This window comes from Etheostoma cragini, chromosome 1, assembly GCF_013103735.1.
Source record: "Etheostoma cragini isolate CJK2018 chromosome 1, CSU_Ecrag_1.0, whole genome shotgun sequence".
NCBI lineage: Eukaryota > Metazoa > Chordata > Actinopteri > Perciformes > Percidae > Etheostoma > Etheostoma cragini.
In genome coordinates this window covers 13,588,119-13,599,353 of record NC_048407.1, presented here as the reverse complement: position 1 = coordinate 13,599,353, position 11,235 = coordinate 13,588,119, and the positions used below count along the sequence as shown (strand labels likewise).

The 11,235-nt window shown below is 40.9% G+C and overlaps 1 protein-coding gene across 2 annotated transcripts in view; it reads right to left on the bottom strand.

The window, feature by feature from the left end:
* Nucleotides 1-11,082, bottom strand: part of rbm26 (RNA binding motif protein 26) — a 13,978-nt gene extending 2,896 nt beyond the window's left edge. The window contains exons 1-19 of one of the 2 annotated variants that reach the window (XM_034875628.1): nt 10,594-11,082; nt 10,252-10,370; nt 10,005-10,123; nt 9,768-9,859; nt 9,416-9,681; nt 8,549-8,824; nt 7,556-7,798; nt 6,659-6,799; nt 5,723-5,863; nt 5,356-5,464; nt 5,067-5,223; nt 4,258-4,449; nt 2,882-2,980; nt 2,709-2,777; nt 2,520-2,618; nt 2,316-2,390; nt 1,057-1,224; nt 641-745; nt 328-531 (exon numbers count right to left, since the gene is read on the bottom strand). In XM_034875628.1, coding sequence (XP_034731519.1) covers nt 328-531; nt 641-745; nt 1,057-1,224; nt 2,316-2,390; nt 2,520-2,618; nt 2,709-2,777; nt 2,882-2,980; nt 4,258-4,449; nt 5,067-5,223; nt 5,356-5,464; nt 5,723-5,863; nt 6,659-6,799; nt 7,556-7,798; nt 8,549-8,824; nt 9,416-9,681; nt 9,768-9,859; nt 10,005-10,123; nt 10,252-10,370; nt 10,594-10,652 — 2,733 coding nt within the window. In that variant the 5' untranslated portion in view covers nt 10,653-11,082. Of the gene's footprint in view, nt 1-327; nt 532-640; nt 746-1,056; nt 1,225-2,315; nt 2,391-2,519; nt 2,619-2,708; nt 2,778-2,881; nt 2,984-4,257; nt 4,450-5,066; nt 5,224-5,355; nt 5,465-5,722; nt 5,864-6,658; nt 6,800-7,555; nt 7,799-8,548; nt 8,825-9,415; nt 9,682-9,767; nt 9,860-10,004; nt 10,124-10,251; nt 10,371-10,593 lie in introns of both variants that reach the window. The other variant, XM_034875619.1, reaches the window with a different exon arrangement.
* Nucleotides 11,083-11,235: the final 153 nt, after the last annotated feature.

The window sequence follows — 11,235 nt, the reverse complement described above, 5'->3', positions numbered from 1 at the left end:
CCCCCCCCCTCCTTAAAGTATTTTTTTCAACATTTTATTGATCGACAGTGTGACATTGTGTGAGAGATTATTTGCTCCAAGTGAGAATGTTACATGTTTTTCATTCAAAAAAATTGCACAAAGCAAATATATCCACGTCGTGGATATAGTCTATTTACAAACTAACCGGCAAGCATTGCATGCCCATCCCTATCAACCGTTACGCTAGCAGTGCCCTTCAACAGTCCTCTGATCTCCCACCCACAGCTCACGTCAGAAAGGTCACATTGGTGCATTGTGGATATGGAGATCTCCTTTTCTCAGTAATGTAGTTACACGCTAACTTACAGCAAAGTGTGGCAGCAGATCTACATGGTCTGCCTCGGTGAAACCAGAAATCTCCATTGCCCGTGGTCGATAGTCCACGAATGCATGCAGTGACACACCTCTTCCCCGACCTCTGGAGCCCCGTCCCCGGGCCCTGAGAGCACCGCGGCCCCGAGCGTGGACCCCACGGCCTCGTCCTGGTGACAGGAGTCCCCTTTTAGCCGCCTGGGTTTCAAAACAGGGTTCAAAAGATGTCAAACAGAGTACAAAAATCTGATTGATAGCTTGAGGGACAGCTTTTTTCTTTTCTTTTTTTCAAGATCAAAGTCAATACCTCAATTTGCAGCTGGGTGTACTTGATCTTCAACAAAGCAGTGTCCTCTCCCGTCTGGGTCTTCTTGTACAGGTCCATCTCAGCATCCAGCAGCTCCTTCTGTGCCTGAACAAGTTATCCACTCACATCAGCAAACTGATCAGGAACTAATAAGTCAAAGGGAACTGGATAGACAGAAAGTCCAGTCCTTTGACTTTCTACTAATAGGTGAACATAAATGCGGAATGAAAGCGGTTTAAATAAACACCCTGAGCTATTACCCTAATGCTGGTTACCTACCACAAACTAAACTCAAAGCAAAGCAGGGAAGCTTATGCATTTCTGCTTGCAAGGTGAGGAGATATTCATACAGCATGAGTGAATTAAAACTGTGTGTGCGTGTGTGTGTGTGAGTTGTAGCTGGGAGATAGCACTACCTGGGCCTTGCTCTTGGTTGTGCGCAGTGGGTTGTTGCTGCCTGAGATTCCCTTTATCTCCTCTTGCAGTTTGGTGATGCTCTTGGTTAACATGCCCAACGTTTCCATGATCTTGGCTTTATCCTCTGCCTTCATTGCTTTGTTCTTCTCAAGTTTGGATATCAGGAGCTGCAGGGGATGGTAGCGAAAAACAGAATTTACAAGAATTACAAGTTTAAGTGTTGTTTGCGCCGCGGTCAACAAAGTCAGACACAAGTCACACAGGGCACTAGACAGGCTAAAATGTTGTATAGTGATGAAAATATGGATCATTTTAGTTGTTTCGTTTTTATGATTTTAAAAAGGCATAAACAAGATAGCATGTTGACACATGATCTTCAACCGTTTGACACAGTTAATGAGTCACAGATTCCACACAAAGCTCTCAAATAATACCAGACTAATATCATTAAATGGCGTATGCCATTATTGGCATGTTATCAACACGCATACCTGCTTTTTAGCATGTTTAGCATCAACGCTGTCCTGCATTAAGTTATGTAACCTTGAGATTGCATGTGAATTTACTCCATTGTGAGTAGTATGAAAGGGCAAAGACTTTCACCCAGGGACCGGCAATCATGTCCCGCGTGTCGTGTTTCTTAAACTCAGTCGATTGTCTTTTCTATTTTTTCCCCGAAGAAAACCCTGTTCTTCTTTTCCTAAACTCAACCTTAGCTTTTTTCTCGCAATAACACAGAAACTGGCGTGTGTGTGTACTATGTGTATTCAGCGTAAAAATACATGCGGATAGCTCAAAATGCGTACAGATAACACACCACTTGGCGTGTCTATTTAAGCAAAGTCATGATGCCATGTTGAATCTATACTAATAAAATGCTTGGGGACTCATGTTGCCTATGTGGTTTAAGAGGTGAGTCGGGCCTCCTGCAGAACACACACACACACACACACACACACACACACACACACACACACACACACACACACACACACACACACACACACACACACACACACACACACACACACACACACACACACACACACACACACACACACACACACACACACACACACACACACACACACACACACACACACACACACACACACACACACACACACACACACACACACACACACACACACACACACTTAAGTTTTGTATAGCGTGGTTGTGGAATCTAAATGCACACAGGTGATTGGCACACAAGAGATACAGTCCTAGTTATTATAAGATATATAGATTATTTTACCTTCTGTGTCTCAATGTGCTTCTCCAATATTTCCTGCTTCTTCTTCCTTACATCCTGCTGTAGTCTTAAAGCTTCCTGTAAAAGGAAAGGAATCTTATGTTTTTAGTAAGAGAATCCAAGTTGCTTGCTTCCCATTTCATTCTATTGTGGCCTTGCTTCTGGATCTCTCCACTTCCCACCATTCCCTTCTATTTCTCTTCTCACCTGTTTCTTCTTCAGGGCTTCCACTGAGGTTTTCTGGGCTGCCTTCATGGCAGCAGGGTTGTAGACAGTCTTTGTGAGGCCCGTGGACGTCGAAAACACCTGAAAAGGGAGACATAACATTTACATGATTTAAAATAGGTTAGAAATTCAAAAAGAACATTAGTAATTCTGAAAAGTGAGAACACTTACTGTTTCAACAGGAGTTGCTGGTTTGGCAGCAAAACCTAAACGTTCCTTTACTGACACCTTAGAGGAATTCTGCTCAAATGGGGAAAAGAATACAAAATTTGCACTTCTTCTGCAGATATTGACAAGCATATGCAAAAAAAGAACATTCTCAACACCATCCCCCACACACACACCTGAGAGGCTACGCTGGAATCTTGGGAGGGCTCAGAGTTTGCAGTGAGCAGGGGTCCGAGGCGATCTTTGACAGACTGCTTAAGAGAGGCGGCTGAAGCCTGCTGAATGATAAACAGGATGTTTATCAAATTGTCTCGATAAAAGCATTAATTCATTTTAACATTGCCACTGTGATACAAGTCTGATGTTAGGCTAGCAGTTTAATAGTGTTTTTTTTGTGCTGAATTTATGGTGCATCTAAATTATCATCCTACGTCTTCTAGAATGACTCACAGCACTCGGTGAAAGAAGTTCTCTGTACTTTTACCTGAATTTGGCGGTAAAACTGGCAATTGTGCAACTGCTTTATCCAAGTGACAAAATGTGAAAGCCGGTGGTGTCTCAAGCCCACTTTCACATAGAATCAAAAACACTCTTGAAGAGAAGATGTCTGTATGTTAAAGGAATGCTTTTGGTTACATCATATTATTATATTATGTAATGTTATACGGAAGACACCGGATTACAGGAGCTCATCAATCCTGTTCATCTTTCCCTCTTTTCCAACTTTCTTTGTGTTTCATGTTTTATTCTTGAAATGCATAACTGCTGTGTCACATTTTATGATGTGACCACTTTTTAGAGAGGATTCATCAGAATTAAAACTGAACTGACTTTGAATTGATGCGTTCCATCCAGACAACAATAGGTTTTCCTGGAGAAACCTCTTTTCAATTGTTGAGCTATTGTTGTCATGACTGTGATTGGCACAGCTGTTGCAGTGATTAGACCGGTGATGTGATCTGATATTGTACATATCAATCACAAAACTCTTATTTTTATTCCATTTCACCCAGCCCATTTGCATTTTGCCCTGCTGCTCCTTCATGCACCATCCACTAGCACAATACCCCGGCAGTGATAAAATGTCAGTCAGGTTCATTTAAAAATCTCTTAAAACGGCAACACGTTTCTTATAACATTAATTAAGTCACTAAAAATTCAAATTCACCGGTGACACAGGTACAAGCCTTCAGCTGTCCACGGACATAAAATGCAGAAGTTGTGTTCAGAGCCTCCCAGACGGTTGAACCGAGACTCCGTTTCCTGCTTGTCGATCAACGGCTAATGATCGTCATGGGGAAAATAGGTTGATAACAGCTTCTGAATTTCAATGTTGTTAAATTTTCCATAAATTGTCCATCCTGTCTCAAACAAGTTAAATGCAATTTAACTTGTTTCAACAATCGCATAAACTCAACTTGTTATTCACAAGTGTATCTTACTGGAAATATTGACCAAGGTGAACACTAGCAATATTTGAGTTGATGTTAAGGCAATTTGTTTTTTTTATAATAACCACATTAAGCGTAACAGATTTCAAATTAACTTTTACCATAGCTGGCTGTTGATGAGGCTGCTGCTGTGATTGAGACTGGCTTGGTCCATCATTTCCGTCGTCCCGAAACCAGTGCACCCTGATGAAGCGGTTGTTAAGAACAGCTTCTGTACTTTGCATAGCCCGCTTGGCCTCGTCTGGAGAGGAAAACTGGATCAGTGCCCCCTCTGGGTCATACTGGAAGGCCACCTGTCGAAAAAGATATAAAAAATGGTAATGTGAGAGTTATATTACAGGAGTGCACACATGCTGTAAACCTGCAAGTAACACTGGATGATTGATTTCTCTTTTTTTTTTACTTTCCATCAACACCTTCATGTTATCAAATGAAGAGAAGAGCAACTTCATGAAGTAATTTTCCCCTTCCCATCCCAACTGTCACAGTAACTATCCGTCAAAAAACAGTGCATGACAGTGTTTGGAATAAGGTAGGTAGTTTTTAATTTAAAGGATGCTTCTAGGTGGCTCTGATTTGAGACTTCACAAAACTTTTTTTAACCTTTAGTTCCTCCTGTAATCTTTGCTGGCTTTACCCATATTTGGATAGGCCACAACTGTTAAAAATAATATTACTGATGACTGTTTTTTCAGATTGAAGATTTTGAAAGATCAAAATAAAATGTCAAAATTTTCAGACAGCACACAATAAACAATTGAGACAAAACATTAGGACTGATTCATATAATGTGTACAGTGTCTTAGTTATATTATAAATAATTATTAGTTACCTATTTATTTCCCACATAATTTGACTACTAATCATCAAAGTTGTGATTTTCATATCCAAAGCATCACATGGGACTAACCTGTAGGTTAACAATGGTGCCAAACTTGCTGAAATGTTCATTGAGTTTGCTGATGTTGTTGAGCTCGGGGGGAATTTGTCGAACCAGCAGCTTGGTGTTAGGAGAGAAAGGAATTCTTTTGTGGTAGCCCTGCTGGTTGGGTTTGTTAAAGTTGGGTCTGGACAGAGAAGATAAATTGTTAAACAACTCAACAAGTGCGGCTTCAAACATGCCTCTGTCCAAAGTGCTTAACTGGGTTAAAAGGCAGCATATGACTTATTTTTTCAACTACAGGAAAAAGGCATCTTACTTATCAAACCAATGTTTCTTGGAGGGGAGGCCTCCATCATGGGAGACAGGTGGCCTCTTCCTTGAATCAGATTCCATAACGATCCTCATGCTGTTGTTTGGGATCTTGTCTGGTGAGAAACAAACACTGACTACAGGGCACACCACTCAAAAAGAGATCACAACTCTAGAGCAAGACTTTTAAACAGACAGCCAATACACAAATACAGAAGCATGAACTGTATAGTGGTATTCTCCTTGTTTGTAAAGCAACAACAGTTCACCGCACTGGCCAAAGTACTAAGCATGCAAATGGTAGACTATAAAGTATGTGGATGTTTTAAGACAATCTGCTGAAATAAAAATGGCTCAGTTCATGTGAACAATACCTCTCGGTGGATGGTCCACCCCCCCCATTGTGAGGCCAATGAGGTTGGGTCTCTGGGCATTGACCCGATGGCGGTAGATCGGCCTGGAGGTATTGGTGATGCTGGGAGCCTCGGGATTGTACACATCGGTCTCATAGTTGTCTGGTCAGCAGAGAGAGAATACTTTAACTCATAACAGAAAGCTAACGTAGAGTCATTTTTATATACATAAATAAACAACTAAAATATTTAATTGTGATTAATCGCAGTAATGTCATAGTTAATCAATCACACATTTTTAACTATTCTAAATGTCTCTTGATTTCTTTTTGTCCCATTATTTTTCTCATTTTAATGCGCTTATCAATATGGAAAAGTGGATCGCTTGCTTTGTGCAAATGTTTTTTTATTGAAAACATATATCATACTGTAGTGTTCAATTTCACATGTAACATTCTCACAGTGAGCAGTCATTCACACTTAAATCATCTCTCAAACAAAGTTACACTGTCCATCAATAAAAGGGTGAAAAAAATACTTTGACTGGGGTCTCCAAGTAGTATATCAGACTGGTCGTGCTGTGACGATAGCTCAGTCAACGACAAAACACACAGATCACTTTGGTGTTGTCGATGGAACCATTTGGTAACTATGAAAAAGTAAACTTCCATCCAGAATCTTTTTGGCTTGCGCTCGGCACCCACTCAAAACGTGATGTTGCTACTCTTCGGCTCGCAAGCCCAAACAAGTGTGTGCAGCGTACGGTTTTGTTTCCCGTCTAATCAGATCCGGTGCGGTGTTGTAGTTTTTCTAACTTTACAAAAAAAAAAGTTTGCTAGGCCAAAAATAACGTTAATCTTGGGATGAAAAAATGGGTTTGCGTTAACGCTGTTAATAACGCGTTAAACTGACGGCACTAAAATAAAATTTGTAACACCAAAAAGACAAAACCATTACCGGAGGTGAAGCGTGGCCCTGAGGGCTGGGGAAGTGAGGAGCGCATGCCAGAGGTGACAATGGTGGGAACAGAGCTGGTCATGGAATTGGGAGGAGCATCCATACCCGACGGTGGCAGAGGAGGAAGCGGAGGAGGAGGACCTGTGTCCGACAGATTTAAACAAACAGGTATAGAAGGAGAAGTTTAGACAAAACACCAACTAGTACAACCAGTTTTGTTATTTTGCATCTGACGTGTGCTGAACGGGCAATTATTCTAGCTGTCAATAAAGCAGGTAACACTTTTTCTTTCCATCTCTTTTTAAAAGGTCCCACGGCACAAAAACGTCACTTTATGATTTTTTTTTAACATTAATATGAATTCCCCCAACATGGCAAGCCTGTAAGGTGCTAACGCTAACAGGAAAAGAACACGGTGTAGACAGCACAAAGTGTTTTTACAACACTGTGACAATTTACAAACAGAGTCACGTATCAAAATTGACTGGATTTCTACTTTAATTAAAAAATTGGAAAAATTCAACCTTTAAGGACACCAATTGTCTTTTTGAATGAATAATGTATCATAGATAAATAAATGTTCTTCCTTAAAATACAGGGGGCATAAGTATACATACCACCATACATTATTCATTCACAAAGAAAATGAATGTCCTTAAAATGTTGGATGTTTCCTAATTCTTTTAATTAAGCCATTAAGACCAAGACGTAAGCTGTTGTGTAGCAACGGAATTCTGAAGAAACTATACGTGTATCTGTAATTATTCACATCCCACTTTATGGTGCTTTTATATTTAATCCAATGTGGAATATGGAAATTGTTTATAAAAACTACATTATATAATACTTATAGGAAACTGAAACATAAAATGTAAGTTAGCAATTCTGAATTCCTACCTGCAACAGGTGGAAGGCTGGGTGGAAGGGTGCCCGGTGGGGGCACAGGGGGGCGCAGGTTCACAGGTGGGGGGTTGATGAGAGGTGGTGGTGGTGGAAGACCTGGGGGTGGTGGTGGGTCCACACCTGGGATTGGTGGAGGTTGGAAGGGCAGCATATTGGGCAAATTGACATCCTCCACTACAACTGGGTCACTTCCATGGTCAAAAGGACACATGTCCCCTCTCATGCAAAAGCCCTTTTCTGGAAAAGATATCAGAAAAATGTAGAACATCTAACACACTGTTGGAATAATTACAGTATCAAGAATAGACAAAGACCACTGAAGTTATATCAAAGTTCACTCTTACTTGTGAACCCAAAGAGAGAGTTTCTACACTACAGAATAATACAGAAAATGCCTAACTGGAAACTCTCAACAGCTGCTTATTTATAAAAAGTAGATGTTAATACGGAGTCATGTTGATGTCAGTTTTATCCCATTCGTTGATGTCAGTTTATCTCATTCAGTCTTGGAATCTCCTCTACCTGCTCTATATGGAACTAGAACAGTGACAGTAACCTGTGGTAATGAGAATAGAATTTGGCATTAAGCCACTGGTGAGAGACCGCACCTCCACAGGAATCCTCACAGATGTGTTAAAACCTCATATCTGCAATGTCTTCCTAAAGTTTACCTTTCAAGTTAGTCTGTTGATCTCTGCCATTTTTTTTTAACATTTATTTTCAATACCACAGGTTACTGTCACTGTTCTAGCTCCATAGCTCTGCCCCCAGAAACATCCTGTGCCTTTCACAAGGACAAACAATGGCTCAATGGTTATCTTGTTTAGCGTGATCAGTACAATACGATATTATTATGCAAACAGTTTTAATAATAATCAGAGAAAAAGTATGTATCATAATTTTTCTAACACACACAGAAATACAAAGAAATTAAAAAGAAACAGCCAATCTACATACTTTCAATGGAAACATGTTTAATCAGCTTACCATCGTAGTCTCGGCATCGCTTTCTCTGTTGAGGGGGTGGACCCCTATTAAAAAGGCCACGATCCACAGGGTGCCCAGGGCGGAAGTCGGACCAACTCTCAGTGGTGTTGTTGCTATGGTGATGTGTGGGGGCGATGACTGTAATGGTGCTGCTCAGTGTTGGTACAGGGAAGTGTGACGTGGTTGCAGCGGGTACCAGGGCTGGGGTGTAGCCATCCCCACTCTCTGGCCTGTCCACTCGATCAGGATCAAACTTCAACTTACCAGGATCTTGTTCTGCAAATAAGCAATTATGTTTATGTATTATGGTACAAGTAAAATGGCATGTATAGCAGTGAAAAAAATAGACTTACACATTACAAAACATTCACATTGTTTTCAGGGTATTTTTATCCTTAGTTGAACCATATCCAAATATCCAGTTATGATCACCAGCTGTCAGAGCTATCGCTATTGGGATGCATCAGTTCCAAATACTGAGGTCAATGTTGATGAGTCATCATGTACAGTAATTGTAAATCATACAATTATATATAATGCATTAACAAGAACAGTTCAATAATGCTTAACCCCCCCAAATAAATTTGACAAATCCATCTCAGGAACCCATGAGATATAGATTTGTGTTCCACAAGCTTCCTGGTCAGCTCTTATCTGACGGGACAGACTTTAAAAAGGTCAGCAACAAACGGGATCACAGTTGAAATGGAGTATGTTTTGAGCAGACTGCAAGATGTAAAAGAGTGTTGCCATTGCTTTCTTCACAGAAAAACATGTTCAAAGTGGTACAAAGTGATTCTGCTGGTGATCATGTATAGGCGGCCTTAGATCATTTTAGATCAATTTAGATCAAGATAAGGTTCTTACCTGTACTCCTGCTTCCAGACCGATTTCTGCTGTGTGACCGACTCCTGCTGCGATCTCGATCCCTATCTCTGTCCCTGTCTCTATCTCTGTCCCTTTCTCTGTCGCGGTCTCGGATGTGATCTTTGCTCCAACTCCGGCTGCGGCTCCGACTGTAACTTCGACCTCTCCTGCGATTGTAGCGATCGCGGTACGAGTCCCTCCTTGGTGGAATGCGGTCATAGTCCCTCTTCCTGGAGCGATCGTCTCTCTTACGATCGTCTCCTCTTCTAGAGGTTTGGGTAAAAAGACATGATAATCAGTTGAAGAAAAAAAAAAGTAAAAAAAGAAAGTTGAACCAGGCAGTTGTGCAGACCTGATATCTCTGCTGTAACGTGAGCTTGATTGCGATGGGCTGTGATTCACTCGCCGAGGAAACTTCTTCTCTCGTTCGTCTTCCCGGTTTGTCTAAACAAAGAAAAAAGTAACTTCAAATGAAAGTTTTCTATGCAAGGTGGCCACTGACATGAGAGGCCCTCTATAATGTTTGGTACAACAATATACTTTAGTTTCCAATTGTTGTCCAATGTTCTTGACAACATGGGAAGATTACCTCATCTTTTTTCTGCTCATCTTTCTCAACCTTGATCAGAGAGGATGGTTGCTCTGGCTGCGGGAGGTAGTTTTTGTTGTTAATGGCTTCAAACAGCTTATCCACAAATGACTGGGTCTCTGAAAGAAGTTCATTGTGCAAGTTGAAGACTATATATGAATACACATATAAACAACACACTGGATAACGTGATACATGAAATAAGACAGGCAAAGTACATCTTCCATGATGCAGGAAGATTAATTACCTTTCTGGAGAAATACATCCAACTGGTCTATACACAGGGCTTTAAGTTCCTTTTCACTTTTGTCTTTCTTCACCAAAGCAACAACATACTTGGCGAGGGCAGAAGGGTCAGCATCACAGCTGGAATTGTGCAGATAAAAGCCATAAACCACACGAACATAGCAATAAATGTAAAAATGACAAATAGCACAGAAAATACAACATTATCAACAATGAATGCCACCCTTACATTTCGGTGTATTGTTTGTGTTTCTAACAGTAGCTTGTGTAACTCAGACTAAGCTATAATGGCTAAAGTTCATTTGAGGCAACAGCTCAGTCGCTAATAACTAACGTTACTTACATAGGCTCGAGGGTTTCAGACAGCCACGTTTTCAAGGCATCGAGGTTTTCAATGATCATTTTAGATATAGCCGAACTTTCCCTCCACCACGGCCAGAGTTAACGCTAGATGGGGTGACGTTACTTATCTCTTTAAAAGGATAGCCGACATTAGCTAGTGGAACTAGCTAACCCCTTGAGTGGTCGTTTGCTATGGTGCTAAACGTTAGCTAGCTGAACAGCCGCGTTAACGTTAGGGAGATTAGCTTCGCTAGCATGCGTATTTCAAGGCCTCAAACGTGCTGCACGATTCCTTGACTCTTGTAAAGTATTTATAATGGATATGCAAACTGGGTGAATCTGTTAATTTTTAACGTCCAAACAACTAACCCTTAAGTTGTAAATTATTGTATCCGTTTAACTTAACGGAGCACCCACGCTGAACTTGCTATCCCCTCTCAGTAGCTAACATGCCATGGCGATTATTTACTTCCGCATTAGTTCTCGTTGGAAAGATATCGCGAGAGGAAGGTGTACAGCTGTACCCAGTGGTCCATATTACGTGTACCATTCATGTAGTGTGTTCCAAACATAGACCGTTAATATAAATGGACAGAGCATGAGTGACGTCACCCATTGGTTTGTGGAGATCAGAAATGAGTCG